We start from the raw sequence: 17618 nt of genomic DNA, 5'->3' as shown, positions 1-17618 counted from the left end.
CTCCTGTGCAGACGTCTACAATAACTTGGGAGTGAATCAAGGATCTTATGAGCTGAAGCCTGAGTACAAGAGANTCACGTCATTGGATATGGCGTGACTTGCTTTTAAAAAATAAAATAAAATAAGTAATTGAAAGTCAGGCGTGACACCCTTTTTTAAAATAATAATAATGGCGTGACTTGTTTTTTATTTAAAAAAATAAATTGAAAGTCACGCCTTTTCAAAAAACGTGACATATTAGTTTGTTAAATTTTTTTTTTATTTTATTTTATTTTATTTTATTTTATTATATTATACATTCACAAAATGACCAGTAAACGGTTAAAAAACCCGAGTGATCTCCGAAACCTGATGGCCGATCAAAGAGCGAACAATGACGCCGCCGCGGTGGTGAAGAATAGCAACAGCCATTTTGATACTGGCAAGGCCTTTTTCCTTTGGTTCAGGATGATTTCATGGGAGACTCTTCTCCCAGTCACTACTCCTTACTTTTGTTTGCTTTCTTATAGGTTTCTCGAGGTCTTTGGACCGTTCTCTCATTTTTAGAAAAAAATCAGAACATTTGGTTGTCAATTATTTATCGTTGACGTGCAACTTTTATGTTTAACTAGGCGTTGGTTTTGCATGGCTTGGGTTAAAGCAGATTTGACTTTACAGGTTTGCTCTGTGTGTCTTTTGATCTCCAAGTTCTATTTTCAAATCGGGGTATAGTGTACTGTTCAAGCTAATTTACAATTTTGTAGTTTCTTTTACCCCTGGTAGTGAACTGAGAGCTGGGTTCTGCTTTGTCTATCCTTTATCGATTACTTGCTTAGTTGCTTATGCGCCAATGTGGTTTAATGTCAAGAATTGGGTAGTTGATTTTGTATATCTCTGGTCCCGTTTTGTGCTAATGCGAAAGTTAATGATGGGTTTAGAACTTATGCTCCATGGAGGGAGTCTTGTAAATGGAGTTGGTTATTTCACTCTCTCGGGGGAATATGAACGAAAATCACCCATTTAAAAGAGAAACGAAAGTTTGAATGAACAGCCACACGGCCTTAAAAACATATTTCCTTAATGTCGTTCCTTCCATCTGTCACTCACTCCTACCAAGCATATCATCCCATGGAAACAATACCCGATACACTTCCCTCCCCAAAATTCCTCTTTCAATGTAAAGAATTGATTTAGTGTGTTCAGTTGCTTGATGTCTTTACAAAAGTGTAAAAGATTTGATGCTATTCATAAGTTTGTGGATTAGATATTGAAAAAATGGTGACAGCTGTTAAATTTCATTCATGTGTTCAATTTGCAACTTGCACTTGTTTCTCAAAATCCAAGTACAGAGGGTTGCTTTTTTTAGCGTGTTCAATTTTGGCACTTGTTTACTTCACTTCTTCTGTTGGCTATTAAGTTTGTGAATGTTAATATTAGAAAAACCTTATTTTTCCTCACTGTTCTTGGGACCTGCTCACTCTTTTTTCTTTGCTTTCAGTATTGAATCTGAAACTTCCAGAACAAATGGTATTTTCAGGACATGTTGAAAAACTTTTATGCTTGTTTCACATATTAGGAAGTGAAATTTCTGCTCCTAATTTCTGTTCACATCGAGCTAACATTCGTTTATTCTCTATTTTTGGTTTTATCACAAAAGCAACAGTCGAACATGTTAAGTTGTTCTTATCATATTGTCTTTCCCTGAATTTTATGCAGATCATTGAAAATGACAGTGGAGTGGAATCATATGAGACCGATGTTCAGAATGGCGGATGTCAAGACATCTGGAACAGCAGTGATTAATCTTACCTTCTAACTTTTACTCATCCAATGACTGTCTTTAGTTGTTGGTTGTGCACAACAAATTCCCCTAATGATTAATCATAGAAATGAATAAAACCTTCTGTAACGTTTGGACAGGATAAGTAGAAGATGCCAGCAAACAGACCAGAAACGCAAAAAGAACAAAAAGAGATGGAAACGATCATGTTCAAGCTTTTTGAGAAACAACCAAACTGAACACTGTAACAACTGATTCTTGAGACTGATCAGCCTGAGGTATGCTCTCTTTATTTTCTTGACCTTAGCCTCATGTGCTATCAACTCATGTCCCGATCTTATTGACAGCAATTTCTAAAAGACATGCTTAAGCTCCTGTGCAGACGTCTACAATAACTTGGGAGTGAATCAAGGATCTTATGAGCTGAAGCCTGAGTACAAGAGATCATAAGACAGATCAGCTACAATGTAGGCGAAGCCTTTTGGGACATTAACATAACATATTCAAGAACAATCAAGTGTTTGATGCATTTGACCTTTTCTGTAGAAGCATTCTGCCTTCTCATTCTTATACGCAGACTGACTAAAATAAATTTTAAATCTTTAATATTCCATTTTTATCAGATTTTTAATAGAAAATTTATTTTAATTTGTTCTACCAAAAATTCGATTAACTCAGATGAATAAAAACAACATATTTTAATTTGATTCGTGTTTTTATGGGATTTTTTTTTGACAAGTTTTGGTTTTTTTTCCAAAAAAAGCATGTTAATTTTTAGACTTTAAACTATTGGAATTTTATTTAAAAAATCTAATAAAACATTGAACATAAAAATATCGAATTTTATTTAGAAAGTCAATTTATTTGATTTAACGATATCTTATTAAAAAGGATCAAAATCACACTGAATAAATTGATTTATATGATTTTATAAAAGAAACATCATATTTACGAATGAATTAAATCTAATATTTGAATTAAATGGGTATTGTGGGTGGTCATTTTGATTTAATCAAGATTTTATTATTCCCTAATTTTGATAATATTATCATTCATTATTATTGTTTGTAAATTTATTGGTTTTAAAATTTTAACATAACTATTAATTTATTTCATATTATTTATTATTTTTTTATCAATATTATCAAGTTTTTTTTTTCAAATAATAAAAAAATAATTATATTCGTCAAAATTAAAATAATAAATTAAAAAATGTAATATACTTTTTGATCCACTGCTCCTTGAAATTCAATATTTTTTTTTTAAAAAAAAGTTCTTTGATAATTAATAAATCCATCGAATATGTTGGTATGTGGAAAAAAAATGATCCGAATTGGAGAGCCATGGCCGGAATTCAATGACGGCATATGCTACCGTGATACCGTCGGCCACTCCGATGCCGGTATGAATAGCGTGTTCCAGTATAAAGTATCCCTGTTTTCTGGAACATAGATTCATGAATCGTGTGCATGTTGAATGATTTTTTTTAATGTCTTCATTTGTAGGTGAATCTATAATCGAATACTACTCCAGGAAGTACAAGAATTCCGCTCCTTTACACGGGTAATAATTAAGTTCTCTTGTTTTTTTGAGTTGGTGGTAATAATAATCCCAGAAGTTTAGTTAAGCTCTAAGTATTTTGGTTGTGGATACGAGCGTTAGATTCCCTCCTGTTTATGCTACGGGTTGCTGGAATTTTTCGATTTTTTTACTGATTGTTGAACAGCTGGCTGCAAAGAATTCATAATAAGCAGATAACAGTAGATGGCTGCGTTGTCACAGAACCTGATACAGTTCTCAGGTGTGTATATGGTTTAACTTTGTATTTTGCCATGTATCTGCAGTTTAAGAAAGAATTTTGATTCTTTAGATAAAATTTTGTTGCAGAAGTGGTGCAGAGCTAGCATACCACCGTCTTCCTTGGAAAGAACCTGATGCTCCATACGTGCTGGAATTTTTGTACGAGGATGATGATGTGGTAAAAATCTGAACTTGAATTGGGATGCTTCTATGTATTGTGAACTATATGAATCAGATTACTTGTTCATCTTATCGCAACTGTTATGATGCTATTTTGTGCCGTTGCGTATTCAGATTCTGAAACCAATCCCTTTATTTTTTTTTAACTTTTGTAATATCTTGATTTAGATTGCTCTTAATAAACCCTCGGGATTACAAGTTCTGCCTGGAGGACTATTTCAGCAGCGAACTGTGTTGACACAACTCCAACGACATGTAGCAACCACATCAGGATGTAAGGAGCCCCATCCAGTTCCAGTTCCAGTTCATCGACTGGGGAGGGGCACATCTGGTTGTTCTCATAGATTCTTGTGCTTATATCAGATTTTATTTTGTCAGTTCATGGTGTTCAGCTTCAGAGTTCCTTTTGTATTGACCCATCAGTGAATGATAAATAATAGTCTGTTTTGGAAGATAATGTCAAAATGGTTGTTTGTCATTTCCTATGTTGTACTAGGTATATTACTCTGTGCAAAGACGAAGCTCGCAAAATCTTGTCTTGCAGCTTTTTTCGCAGATGGGACGGCTGTTTTGGAGATCTGTAGGTAATTGAGTATCTTCTTTTCAATATTTTTCTCAACTGCCATTGAATTCTTTCAGGCAGTATCGTGAATTTTTTCCCTATTTTGCTCAATTTTCATTGAATTTTTTGGAAATTATGATGATTTTTAAGTGTACGGGTGATATAATAATTCTACAATGCTGCAACGATACAGGAAAAATGATTTCCGGATGAAAACAAGGAATATCACAAAGCAATATCGAGCCCTAGTAAGTGGGGTGATTGCTGAGGATGAGGTAATAATAGTGCTAATCTTGTGTTTATCATTCAGTTCGCCATCCATTGTTTCTCTATTATATTAATGTGTTGAACTTCCAAGATAGAAAACAAATAACCTATTCACTTCTGCATGGTGAGCAAGTAGTCAGTTCTGCCATCATTGCTTCTTTCATAATTATGAATTGAATTATTTCTATGCAGGTTACCATTGATCAGCCCATTGGGCTGGTGAAATATCCCGGTGTTGCGAAGGGATTATATGTCGCCTCTGGTTCCGGTTTTGTAAATTCTCTCTAGACTTTTTCATCCCACATCAATATAATTTTTTTGTCCCTTTTTTCTTCTACCAGTCTATTGTGCTTAAATAATTTTGTCCTCTAAAACAAAAATTACCAGGGAAATCAGCCTTGAGTAAAGTTAATGTTTTGGAGAGAGATTTACTGGGCAATTCCACATTGGTTCAGGTGTGCTGAATGCTGATTAGCAGTATACTAGTATATGACTGCATATTTCTAACCTTCTTCATATATTGTACCTATGAGATGTTGCTGAGCTATTTAACGTATTGAGTTTTTTTCCCCCCCCGAAGAAACTTCACTTCTTATATTTATAAGTGCCTTATAACTATCTACTTAGTAGAGAAGTGATTTTTCATTGGGATTTGTGGCTTGGTGAATAAAAGTTCGAAATCACTTTCTACGTTTACATGCTGTGCAATAAATAATGTGTTTGTGTGTCTCTGTAGAGTGTGTGGTTCCATCATTCCTGGTGGTGTTATAATGAGAGCTGCAGGTCTAAATACTTCGTAATTTTGTAATAGCAGAAGAATAATGAAACCTTCCTAGGATATGTTATCGCAGTGATCATTTTTTCATTCTATTTTATTTCAACGGTGAACTGCCTGTTGACAGTTAACTTTTATGACATTGAAGATTGATTAACCTTTGTCTTCCTTCTTTGACCGTACACCAAATTTTTTCAAGAATTTACCTTCTTTATATTTCCTCTGTTGAAAGGTTGAAATTCAATCTGGAAGGCCACACCAAATTCGCATTCATCTCTCTTTCATTGGGCATCCACTCATAGGTATATTTGAAATAGGTTTTATGTTTTTGTTTCGCAAACATCTCACATTCTCAATGTGGTGTAGAATTAATAATAAATGTTCATTTAAGCTTTAATTTAACCAACAATGGTGTTTTCTTGCTCTCAAAAGGTGGCTCTCATTGTGTCCTTAATCTACAATCATACACTTCATAGAACTGGATTTTGTTTTTAGTAATTATTTTTATGGGAATCTCAGTCTTTATAGTTCAAAAACCATGTTGTTTGTTTCAGCATCACTCTGTCCTCTTATTTACAATTTTTCGACCTTCTTGCTGAGTACTGGAACACTACGTTGTGTTTTGGCAGAACTTTGAAAGTTTTAGGTTTTTCCCGACATGCCGCTTCCTCTAGTAAATGTGAGCAACTAACAATTGGTAGATGCAGTGCAACATTGTTTTTGGATTAATGTGTTTCCTCTGGACAGGGAATTTTAAAAACTTTGAACTGTTTTTCGAGAAACAAATTCAACTATAAAGGACGTCGTTTGTAAAAGATATATTATAAAGGTAAACAATAATAAATTCATCACTGTAAACATACAACAAGTAAATGTTCAGCAACTGGAAACAAGCAATACTCACAAATATCTGATATCCATAACCATTGAATGTGAAATTTTTCTATACATACATCTTACTCGATGATGTTCCTAATTTCCATGAACCAAATATACCTCTAAATTTGAAGTTTACTTTTGTATAGTGAAAAATTCTATACCTGTTGAAATCAAATATTTGTTGATTTGTGACTTGTACGAGTAAAGATGATCTGACATCTAGTCTTCATTGTTCGGCAGGCGATCCTCTTTATTGTACAGGTGGGCAGCCAAAATGTGTCAATCATGAAATTGATGAGTGTTTTGCTCAAGACGGGTATAACTTATAAGATGTCACACTGAATTTCTTTCACCCTACCTGTAATTTCTGTTCATTATTATGATTATCCAGAATGTATAATCCATTATGTTAAGTTAAACACGTGGAGTTTATCAAAAGTTGAGTGATGCAAAAGGCTCAACTGATTACTGAAACAAACACAAAATTTATGGATGAAGTGAGAATTGTTTTTAACGAATTATACACACAAACACACATGTACATACATACATACATATATATTTCATGTTTCCCATGTTCATTTGTTTACGTACTTAATTCTTTATGTTTCCCCTTTTAGAGGTTATCAGAGACCTGAGAAACCTGTACCTGGAGACTGTGGGTACCATCTGCATGCACATCGTGTAGTTTTTCCCCATCCAGTGACACACGAGGTGTGTATACATATTAGTTCACACGTTATTCTTTCATATACTTTGCTGAATGAACTTCGATGAAGTCTTTTCATGTTACATGAGAAGTTGGATGAGAATCGATTAAATTTCTCGTTAACAAGTGTTGCATTCGTATCATTTTTTGCAATGCGGTCAGTTACCCACCTAAACGACCAGCAAGCTACTCTACAAAAAAAAAAAGAGTTATATAGGGGCATCCAAAAAATGGATACTCTTAACATTTAATTTAGGACAGTATATACTGCTGTAAGAGTTTGATCAGTTCATGGAATTGTCACGTGTGTCACTGAAACTCTATACTCTCTATGGCCCGGATCAGGGGCAGACATTATGGGAATGCTATGAATAAGATTAATCGCCTCGCAATTAGGAAATTTCACATTTTATGCCTAGTTTCTCAAATTGGTACATTTCACTCCCGCCAAAATGCATTAAGTTGTTAACCTATGACTAAAAACAAGAACGACTAGTTTTCTGAATGCGATTTCATGGATTAGAAGCTTGATCACACTGGAGTTTAAACAAATCTATTTTCATTTTGAAGGTTATTGAAGTCATCGCGCCTCTCCCATCTATTCTACGGACACAGACAGAATCTAAAGCAGAAGATGGTATGTGAAATATGCTGTATTTTACATGAATAATTCACCTGAAGCAAATTTGTTACACAAGCTTGAAAGATATTGCCATAAATTTTATTTAGTTGCCGCAGCCCAGCCTGTTTCTTTTTTGTTTTCAAATTTGTAGATTGATATAAATTTATTGTTTTTTCACTAAACATCCTTCGAATTTTCTTCATATTATGTTTGCAAATCAATTAAAATGTGGTGATTACTGACAAAATAATTTTACAATCATTATTTGGATAATTGTTATGCTACACCAAGATTACCACTCCAAATATATGTTAACACTTCCATTTTGCACCCGTCGAAATCCTTGTGTGGCTGCACCTTTTTTTCCTTCTAAACGACTTATTCTTTTATGTGTGAATGAGATATTGTTTTGAGAGTTACGTATAAGATATATGCATGCATATATCTGAATTACATCGATATTTATTTCCATACATTCTTTTCCATACAGAATGTATGTGAAGATTAATATTTTTTTCCAGTTATTACAAAACACAATTTTACGTTCGAATTTGAACTACTCTTTTGGGATCGTTCATGTGTAGTTGCCAAAAATAGAAATTGTTGTCATATATTGCATTGAATGTTATGTGAGAGAGACTTTTATTAATGACTCATAAATGAAAGTCTTTTCTTGAAAATATTCTACTGAACTCTAAGTTGTGTTGACTTGTAGCATGTTATAATAATGTCATATTTATTATGTGTCATTTTGTAAAAAAAAAAAAACACTCAATTCCATATCATTTAATATTTAATCAATTAAACTCAAACTCTTTAAGCTTCTCCATAGTGCCATCGTGGTTTGATATGCTAATTAATTAGCTCTATATATTCAATAAATTGAAAATGTTAGGAGATGAATAGTTTTTTTTTTGAGATAGGAAGATGAATACTTTATATTGACTTAATGCACTAATATGCTAATAAATTAGGTTTAAATGAATGATTGCCGTAAAAATAATATTAGGAAGTTCAATAAATCAGTTAGTACTTTAAAAGTGTTTAAATAATTAAATCTAATTTAAAATTAAAATTATATAAGACTAGGTCTTATGTGAGACAGTTTCACAGGTGAGACGTGTCGACTCATCCACACGTGATGGAATTATCATTATTCATCCGAATTTTGAGGGACACAAATTTAGAACAATAAGAATTATTATCTCTACGTAATATGCATATTGACCCCACAAATTAAATTTTTTTTTGGAACAATAGTAATTCTCTATATTTCAATATACCACATATTTCTTTTTGTTTTCTTATGAGATTCATCCGCAAACTGAGTATTTATTATCTATTCCGTGCTTGAAAATTTTAAAATATAGGGCATATACAACGGTGTTGAAGCACGCTTTGTAATCCTCGACCTCCAACGACCGAGGACATCACGCACGGATGTGTGTGGTATTTCTGTGAATCCTCAGAATGGGATCATGCTAGAAAGGATTTTCAGCGTGTGACGAAAGAATGCCTCTCGCGCATATTCTTTCCGCACAATGAAATGCACCCTTTGTTTTTTTTTTTTTTTAAACAAATATTAACGGCCAGAAAAATATAACCCTAATTTGCTTTTTAATATTATAAAAAAATTGAATATTGAGATGATATGATTATCTCAATTTTAATTAAATTTAAAAAATCCTAAAAAAATATGTTGAATCCGTTTGATCTTTTATATACTATGTCTTCTTGTCATATCATCTTACTTATATTCTTCATGTAACATTCAGAACAAATGAATTGACAAAATTATATCTATACCTCATGATTAGAGACATCTCTGTTTTTTCATTATGAAATCTTAGAATTCTCAGTGTTTAGCTTTCAATTCGTCTCTGACCATAAAATAAAATGTGGATAACTCGTCATCTTCTTTGTTGGAAATAAGGGCATTTCTGGTTCTATCAGTGCTTAGAACAATTTTGTCTTCTCCGTGTTATTGCATCTTTAGAGTCAATAATTTGATAAAAATCCAAAAAAATAATAATAAATAAGAAAAATATATAAAAATTATTAAAAATAATCCCAACTGATACCCCAGGGATGGGCCCATCCAAATCGAGCCCACACCGGATCATGGGCCTCGGCCCATCCCTAGCCAAGGTAGAAAGCCCATGACATGCCCATGTATTCTCCTATAAATATCATGTTTGAGTGTCCAACTCATTCATATTCACTATATTACTTTTCAGCAGCACCCTTAATTGATCACTCTTAAATCCTCATTCTATGACTTGAGCATCGGAAGGGCTACGCCGAGACACCTTCCCGACCCCCTTCTAACGGTATTTTTCGTGATTTCAAGCTCAGAGCCAATTCGAAGTCTATGTCTGGACTAGCGTCACCTGCTGGAATCGGACCCTAAATTTTTAGTTAGTATCACCAACGACTATATATTACAAAATCCAATTCTTTATCCATAAATAAACTCCACTTTTTCTTCATTTTACATGCAATTTCCTGCTCACAATCTCCAACAATATTTTTTCGCCTACATTTTTCAATACAACTGAAAGTCATAAAAATTATATATTTGTAATTATAATTTTTTATTTATGTGATTTTTAAATGCAAAGTTATTAAATAAAATAAGAACACTTTATATATCGACATCACATCTGCAATATCATCTCACAGTTACACAGTTATAAGAACATAAAAATAAAGTTAGCAACGTTGATATGTCATTAGTATATGAGAAAAGACCACTACTCATAACTCGAATATTGTTATAATTCATAATGAATAAGTAAAAAATAATCATTTAAAATTTGTTAATAATATTCGAATATTCGGACGATATTATTTAATTAAGATAAAATAAGTTAATTATTAATTGAATTGAATCAAGTTGTTTATTTAATATATATATTGAAATAATTATTTAAACATTGATTTAAAATGTCGATTCATTAATAAATCAATTAAACAAGATTAAATATATGATTATAAATGAGTTTTATATTTTAATTTAATGTGAAATTTGTTATAAAAATAAATTAGACAAATGGAGATGTTTTTTTTTATATAAAAAATTAAAAGAAATACAAAAATAAAAAAAGCAGCAGCTTCTGATGTTCAAAGCGACGCTTTTCAAAACAAAGCCCATTTTTTAAGTGTTCATCGCCTTGGATGCTATGGAAAAATTGGCGTGGGTCAAAACAACTCACAATTCAAGAATTCCATCACCCTACTATTCAAATCGCTTGATTGATTATCAGAGAAAACCCATTTCTATCAATGAAACACATATCAAGTTTGGAATTGACTTCCAGCCGATTAAGGTTCAGGGATTAGCATTACAGAGTAGCAGTTATGATGAAGGAAGCTCGATTGCACAACCGGGTGGGGAAAGCCTGCAGCTTTCGATGAATCTGGAGCCCATTTCCAGTGAATCCCAGTTCGATATAGTCGTTGCCGAGGCTCAACAGCTTGAAGAATCTGTTGTGGTTATGTGGTATGAGTTTGGATTGCTGTACGACCTTTTATTTTTCTTCTTGCTTTTGTTGTCACTGTTACAAATTCTTTTGGTTTGAGTTGGTTTGCTTTTGTGCAGTTTGTTGGATAAATTCAAGTGCTTTAGCTAGGAAGAGTAAGAAACAGAGAAGCAATGATAAGCTCTAGGAATTTTGGATTGATTTGGTCCAAGCTGTAGTGTAGTGCCAATGGAAGCTTGACTGATAGGAGCCAAGTGCATCAGTTTCTCTCTGTGTAGACTGTAGATTACTTGGTTTACCCCTAAAGTTTACGACTCCCTAGTGCTACCAAGACTTTTAGTTACCTTAGTCTTACTTGGAACTCTCTAGCTAGTGCACTGGAAGTGTACATCGTGTTTCGTCTATCATTAAACCCACCTAATATTGGTTTCAACTTTCATCTGAAATTCAAGTTTGAATCTTTTCTCAAATCAAAGCTATCCACTGAAATCAGAACTTTCATCTATACTCACTCGACGTATATTGGTCGTCATTGGATTTTATACTTTAATGAATCATTGATCCTAAATTACTTATTTCTAATTTATCAGTCATGTGTAATCCCGTTGCTTTGACTAAACCAGTGTTAATCATGTTGAAATTTTTGTATATTGAGAGAATTAATCACATGAGTTGATAAGTATCTCTTGTATCCATCCTTCACTTATTTGCTCATGTTTATCTAGGCGTGTACTGGTGGCTAAGTATGTGAATAATTTGGTTATGTAGGATGGCAAGTTGGTGCCGGAAATGTATATATTTGAAACCAAAGCTGGAAAAATTAGCAGCTGAATATTATCCAAGGTTAGTCACCATTCAAGCTTTGTTTGTTTTAGTGCTCAATCTGGTCTGTAGATTCATTTCTCCTCCATTGAAGTGATAGTGAAACTTGTATTATCATCTATTTCTTTTGCAAGATGGTCCATGGTATGTATATCCTTACGCATGCACGAGGTTATGCATGTGCATTTATGTCATCTTTTCAAATATCTTACCCACACCCTAAACTTGTTTCTTTATTCTATTGATGCAGTATTCGATTTTATGCAATTGATGTCAACAATGTTCCCCATAAGCTCATTGTTCGTGCTGGAGTTACTGTAAGTTCCTCTTTGTACACTGTTGCTCCACAAAATCAATCATGATAAATTTGGAACATCTTGTTTTGTTAGTTTAGTATTTCCATTAGTTTGAATATGCTCGGAATGTGCTGCAGGAGCTGTTTTTGCCCACTTATGATTTTCTTTGTATCTATGCTTATGCGAACTTTCTGGAATTTGATGGAAAACTTTTTCTATCTTTCCATGTTTCTGCACCCTTTGACTACAAAAATCTGAACAGAGAATGCCCACAATCCAGGTATATCGCCTGCACTTCTTATGTATAAAACAATATTTACGATCATTATTTCGAGCTTTATAGGAAATGCAAGTATAACTATATAGAGGATTACATTGTTTGTGTGACAGCTTTGGAGGGATGGGAAGAAACAGTCGGAGGTGATTGGAGGCCACAAAGCTTATTTGGTAGTGAATGAGATTAGAGAAATGATAGAAAATGAAAATAGCTTGTAATCTATTTTGAGACATCCTTTTTTCTGACATTTTCCCTCTCATTTGGAAAATATATCCCTTGTTGAATGATTACTAAATTTAGTTTTCTTGTAGAGAAAGAGAATTTTGATCTTGTTTCTTGTCTTCAACGTTCATCACAAAAAAGTTGGCAAAAACTTGTGTGAAACGGTCTCACGGGTCGTATTTTGTGAGACAGATCTCTTATTTGGGTTATCCATGAAAAAAGATTACTTTTATGTTAAGAGTATTATTTTTTATTGTGAATATCGGTAGGGTTGACCCCGTCTCACATATAAAGATTCGTGATGCCGTGTCACAAAAGACTTACTCAAAGGATTTTATCATTTTTTCCATATTTATATTTTTAACTTTTAGATTGTGTTGGAATGGAATGATTTAATTTTATGATGAAAGATTTTATTCGATTAAGGATTTCAACTTTAGAATTCAAATGAAACTCACTCGTAAAAATATCTGAAATTCATCATAATTATTGATTTAAATTTGGAATTTAGATAGATTAAATACGTCGAAACAAATCGAATGAATTTAAAATAATAAATTTAAATATATTTCAAATTTCTTAAACCAAATGTATTGCTAATTCAAATGTGTTGTATGGATTTGTTGATGATTCAAAATATATGGAACATCTAAAGTTATGTCGAAGTTGTGACAATTGTCCCTCCAAGACTTTAAAATTGAAATTATTTTATGCACAAACGCATACAAATTAGTTCTTTTTTGCCAAACCAAAATAATCGATTCTAATTCAATTTATTTGATTTTCAATTTTGAATTAAATCGAATTTGGTGTAATTTTTTTTTAATTGAAACTTTCTCCTTTGATTTTGGTAATATTATTATTATTTATAATTGTTTGTTAATTTTAGAAATTTAACACTATTACCACTATTATTATCAATTCATTTCCTACGATTTATTACTATTTTTCTTATATTATTATTAGGTTTTTTATTTAATTAATGAAAAATAATAATATTTGTCAATTTTGTTTTTCAAAATAAATAAATAAATAGATTGAGCTCAGGATGAGAGTGGACTACGCCGATGGCTTCTTTAATCTGCAACCAAAATTCCCATTTCTACTTTCCCCGTAAAACTAATGCACTGCCATTATCTACAAACTCGCACGTCGCGCCTTCCTCTTCTTCACGGGCTTCTCAGTTCAGCTCCAAGCTTAAGCACAGAATCTCAAGAGCATCTTCTCAAGGTCCTTTCTTTAAATTATCTACACACACTTCTTCAGGTTTTTGTTGTATTTTTGGTGTTCTTGATCTTGTGGGCCTCTTAAATTTGTGGCTTTGTTCTTGTTGAAATAATGAATTTGACGTGATTCTTGAATATTGTCATTCGTTTGCCTTTTTGAATGATGTGGGTTTGAAGGTTCAGAAGTATCTTCTTATTTTATTTCATGTCCGACTGTTGGACTTACATGGCTGCTGCATCAAGAACAAGGAACACAATTCTGTAGTCTGCGTGCATAAGAGATTCCTGATGTATTTTTAAATCCTTATATTTTAATGTTTGTGTTTTTTTCGTTTTAATGTAATGACTTTGAACTGAAATGTTCTAACGATAACAAATGCCTTCTGAAAATAAATTAATTGGTACAAAAATTTTTTGCCCAAACTCATGTAAAATGTTTGAGCTGGAGCTCGAGCTCGAGCTAACTCATTTCACTAGCTTCAACTTAAGTTTAAAAATTATCATTGTCCAGTACATTAAAGAAAAACTTTATCACTAATTTTATAAGATAAATTTCATCGATAGTTAACTGATTATAATGTTAACTAGGGATATATATTGTGATATACTTACCATACAATGATGCAGAACATTGGATTCTTCCTTGTATATTCTGTAATTTCCAAAACCTTTGATGTAGAAAATTATTTTCATCTACCATCACTTGAATGTAGTTCTCTTTATCACAAAATTTTGATCCTGATTTTTTCTTTTCGTCATATCACAGATCTTCCCACGGAGTTGATAGAGGATTCCAAGTTTGTTCCCTTAAATGCTGAGGATGAAAAATATGGTCCACCAGTAAGTTCTGGTCCATTTTGTCGCATTTGGGCATCATACCTGGACACACTTTAGATCGACGTGCTGGAATTTTGTTTGTCAAAATGATCTACGCTTCCGGCTAGTTATTGATTTGTGAAGAAATTTATGTACTTTTGATGTTACATTACGAAGAGGCTTCGTGCTCTCAAACTAATTTCTAACTTGGGAACACGCCCATGTTGCTTTCCAGGCCTTGCTGTGTGATAATCTCTCTTCGTCCTCGATTCAACATAGACTGATAATTTGGCAGTCCTCAGATTTTTTCTTGTTTAACTTTGATATTGTTGATGATCTTCGTTATTAAGTTTTTGTGGTTGGCTCTGATGCTATTGGAATTTTAATTATAGCAACTGACCTTGCAAATACATAACACATGCTTAACATGCCGTATATTCTAGTGAGTCCAGCCAAACTTGTGAACCAAATGCAGATGTGAAAACAGGCACATTTTAACAGATGAAAACGAAGTTTCACATTTATGCACTTTTCAGGCTTTGTTGTTATTGGGATTTCAGATGGAAGATTCAGCAGAGGTAATATATCTCGCATTTATGTTCTCCTTTGTATTGTTGTCTTTCAGACTCACATTCTTCTTGCATCTGCAGATTGTACAAAGCCAAATTTCTTAATATTATTCCTTTTTCTGTTTCTCACCGCACAGTGTCTTTTCGTAGCCTCAATAGTAATACTAAGAGATAGCTTCCATGCAAATTTCTTTTCAACTGTCATACCTATCATCTAGGCTTATTGGGAGGTCCAATGGCAAGAGTTGAAGCTTTGAGAGCGCCAGAATTGTGCTGTATCCGGAGTTCAAAGCTTGGAGGACCAACAAAGTTTGATACCTCTCATAAAGTTGAAGATCAAATTAATTAAGCTATGGGCTGTGTTTCTATTTAAGCAGTGGGCCAAGTTTCCCATCAAATGGTCCTAAAGATGCTTAGATTTAGATATTTTAAGCTATTGATAAGTTGTTTTACATTAATTGAACTTCTTTAGGACCATCTTTGAGTGTCGATTTGTTTTCCTAGGAAGGATTGTGTTGTTATCTCAAGTTAATAACCACACGAGCTTTCATTTAGGTAAAATAGGGTGATCCGGTTTTCTTAATTATGAATGTCATAGCTTTTGACATTATATGTTTTTGCAGATAAAACAACTTCTGAAAGAGTTGGATGGCGAGTTTCTCAAGGTTATTGTCCACACTGCATTTTGTAGTTTAGTAACTTTATCACCAGTGGTACATTAGCTTAAAATATGGTGGTTTATTTTTTGATGCAGATTATCTTTTGCACTAAAGACATGCTTAATCTTTCGTTGTGGCAAGCTGTGAATGCTGAACAATCAAATCTGGAAGCATCTATGGTTATACATCTGAAACTACCTTGTATTTTCTTTTATCATATATAACTAGAGCTGCACGAATTGGAAAAGTTAGCTCATAACAAATAGCGATCGACCTCATTCTTGAGAGTGAATCTTCTTACTGTGATTTTCACTCCATGAATGATGGTTTTGACGATGTAAATACACACTTTTTATTTTACAAAAACAAAATAAAAGTTGATTAACTATGTAGGAAAAATGGAAAATATGTGCGTGGTTTCTTTATTTTGCTCGCTTTACTTTGTAAGCTGCTGCCTTGGATCTTGTTGTTTAGGGAGAACACTTTCCATTCAATGATTAGAAAATTATCCTAGTAGAACTTGATCTAGTCACTGAACAATGTTACCTTGCCTTCTCTGTTATTCTTTTCCTTGATGTGCTTTAAGGGATGTATGCTCTTGATTATGATGGTGATGGTAAAATTCTGCTTAAAACGGTGTAGGTTGCATCGTCACTGCCACGGATTTGCTTCCTATCAGGTCTTACTGGGGAGGAGATGATGATGTTTATCGACGCCTTTCCTGAATGTGGTAATTTGCCGTTTTAGAAAATGAATGTTACTTTGTATGCCCAAAAGGGCAAATGGCAAATTCAACTAGAGACGAATGAGAGCTCAGTATATATCTGAATAATCTTAAGATTAATCTGTCTGCCATCCGAGGTTGCCATCTCCATTTGAAATTAGAAGCACTCAAATTCTGTGAGATTGCATTTTGTTTTGCAGGAGTGAACTTAAGCAATTCAACAGAAAGTGCTGCTTCGTCTAATTCATTGCTTGAATCTGTGCAGGTTTAGAACCTCCAGTCTTTGCTGCTCTTGTTCCAAATAGTGCTGACAAACCTGTAACAGAATTAATCGAAGAGATTATGGGCGATCATCAGATGCTAGTAAGTTCACGACTCATTCTCTTCAAAAACCAACGAGCATGCTCGATGCAGTTTCCTTAACCATTCATATTCGTGTAGTCTGCAAGGAAAACGAGCTAGTGGGTAGGCTGCAAGATTTTAACAAGTTCATCAAGGGATGCGTGCATTGCATGTTTCATGGAGCATCGTATATTAAGAGCTTCGCGTTGGTTTATAATGGATTTGAAAGAACACCTAAACCTGAAGAGGAAGACTTGAATGTTCCTTCTTACTTTTTGTACTTCCAACCCATTAGTTTGTTTATCTGAATAAAACATATGTTAGCTCTACTATTTTGTATCGGTTTAAATTATTTATCCGCGACTGCACTATTGTTAAGTCACTGGATGACATATGATATGTAAGTAGGATAAAATTTGGTTCACTTGATGAAGGTGAGATTATACATATTTTTATATTCGTCTCATATTTTAGTCATCTCAATTTCATGAATTGAGCTCGTGACGACACTATATGTTGTTTGTTTTAGACTTCCTTCTCCACCTATATGGTTAGCATATGACAAGGGGTGGTTTGGTACGGTATACCGAAAATTTTTGTTGTTATGGTAGCAAGTGATGTGATATACTT

At 33.3% G+C, this 17618-nt stretch overlaps 3 protein-coding genes and 1 long non-coding RNA gene across 10 annotated transcripts; all 4 read left to right on the top strand.

Moving 5' to 3' along the window:
- Positions 1 to 327: 327 nt before the first annotated feature.
- Positions 328 to 2355, top strand: LOC140990324 (uncharacterized). Of its 2 annotated transcripts, none has more exons than XR_012177630.1 (3): positions 328 to 705; positions 1696 to 2037; positions 2107 to 2355. It is a non-coding gene; the product is annotated as an uncharacterized lncRNA (long non-coding RNA). The 2 variants fall into 2 exon arrangements; XR_012177629.1 differs by having other exon boundaries at positions 328 to 1774; positions 1900 to 2037; positions 2107 to 2353.
- A 657-nt stretch (positions 2356 to 3012) lies between these two features.
- LOC140990632 (RNA pseudouridine synthase 5) lies at positions 3013 to 7668 on the top strand. 5 transcript variants are annotated; one of them, XR_012177676.1, is made up of 14 exons: positions 3013 to 3161; positions 3265 to 3322; positions 3486 to 3560; positions 3647 to 3737; positions 3908 to 4070; positions 4236 to 4323; positions 4495 to 4576; positions 4761 to 4836; positions 4956 to 5023; positions 5576 to 5645; positions 6463 to 6538; positions 6614 to 6719; positions 6843 to 6936; positions 7502 to 7668. XR_012177676.1 is itself a non-coding variant. In XM_073460422.1 (13 exons), exons 1-13 carry the CDS (start codon positions 3062 to 3064, stop codon positions 7574 to 7576), a joined length of 1116 nt encoding a protein of 371 aa, XP_073316523.1. In that variant the 5' UTR covers positions 3013 to 3061; the 3' UTR covers positions 7577 to 7668. The 5 variants fall into 5 exon arrangements, 3 of the variants coding, with proteins under 3 accessions (XP_073316523.1, XP_073316524.1, XP_073316525.1); XR_012177677.1 differs by lacking the exon at positions 5576 to 5645; XM_073460422.1 differs by lacking the exon at positions 6614 to 6719.
- A 2987-nt stretch (positions 7669 to 10655) lies between these two features.
- LOC140990255 (thioredoxin-like 3-2, chloroplastic) lies at positions 10656 to 12787 on the top strand. 2 transcript variants are annotated; one of them, XM_073459860.1, is made up of 5 exons: positions 10656 to 11055; positions 11804 to 11878; positions 12108 to 12174; positions 12291 to 12433; positions 12544 to 12785. In XM_073459860.1, the coding sequence occupies exons 1-5, from the start codon at positions 10736 to 10738 to the stop codon at positions 12575 to 12577; spliced, it is 639 nt and encodes a 212-aa protein (XP_073315961.1). In that variant the 5' UTR covers positions 10656 to 10735; the 3' UTR covers positions 12578 to 12785. The 2 variants fall into 2 exon arrangements, with proteins under 2 accessions (XP_073315961.1, XP_073315962.1); XM_073459861.1 differs by having other exon boundaries at positions 10659 to 11055; positions 12416 to 12433; positions 12544 to 12787.
- Positions 12788 to 13688: 901 nt separating this feature from the next.
- LOC140989215 (uncharacterized) lies at positions 13689 to 17454 on the top strand. The gene is made up of 8 exons (XM_073458358.1): positions 13689 to 13882; positions 14645 to 14718; positions 15231 to 15272; positions 15887 to 15928; positions 16018 to 16101; positions 16565 to 16652; positions 16912 to 17009; positions 17088 to 17454. The coding sequence occupies exons 1-8, from the start codon at positions 13720 to 13722 to the stop codon at positions 17106 to 17108; spliced, it is 612 nt and encodes a 203-aa protein (XP_073314459.1). The 5' UTR covers positions 13689 to 13719; the 3' UTR covers positions 17109 to 17454.
- Positions 17455 to 17618: the final 164 nt, after the last annotated feature.

The sequence above is a fragment of the Primulina huaijiensis genome, chromosome 12, assembly GCF_012295235.1.
Source record: "Primulina huaijiensis isolate GDHJ02 chromosome 12, ASM1229523v2, whole genome shotgun sequence".
Lineage (NCBI taxonomy): Eukaryota > Viridiplantae > Streptophyta > Magnoliopsida > Lamiales > Gesneriaceae > Primulina > Primulina huaijiensis.
Note: the sequence above shows the minus strand (reverse complement) of the source record. Positions and strands in the feature narration are given on the sequence as shown.

Bases quoted from the DNA above. Each gene is read 5' to 3' on its own strand.
- LOC140990632 (XM_073460422.1), top strand. From the start codon at position 3,062: ATGTTGGTATGTGGAAAAAAAATGATCCGAATTGGAGAGCCATGGCCG. The intron at 3,323-3,485 runs GTAATAATTAAG...ATTGTTGAACAG, and splicing joins AATTCCGCTCCTTTACACGG to CTGGCTGCAAAGAATTCATA. The intron at 4,324-4,494 runs GTAATTGAGTAT...GCAACGATACAG, and splicing joins GCTGTTTTGGAGATCTGTAG to GAAAAATGATTTCCGGATGA.
- LOC140990255 (XM_073459860.1), top strand. From the start codon at position 10,736: ATGGAAAAATTGGCGTGGGTCAAAACAACTCACAATTCAAGAATTCCA. The intron at 11,879-12,107 runs GTTAGTCACCAT...CTATTGATGCAG, and splicing joins GCAGCTGAATATTATCCAAG to TATTCGATTTTATGCAATTG. The intron at 12,175-12,290 runs GTAAGTTCCTCT...AATGTGCTGCAG, and splicing joins TTGTTCGTGCTGGAGTTACT to GAGCTGTTTTTGCCCACTTA.
- LOC140989215 (XM_073458358.1), top strand. From the start codon at position 13,720: ATGGCTTCTTTAATCTGCAACCAAAATTCCCATTTCTACTTTCCCCGT. The intron at 14,719-15,230 runs GTAAGTTCTGGT...TGCACTTTTCAG, and splicing joins ATGAAAAATATGGTCCACCA to GCTTTGTTGTTATTGGGATT. The intron at 16,653-16,911 runs GTAATTTGCCGT...GAATCTGTGCAG, and splicing joins CGACGCCTTTCCTGAATGTG to GTTTAGAACCTCCAGTCTTT.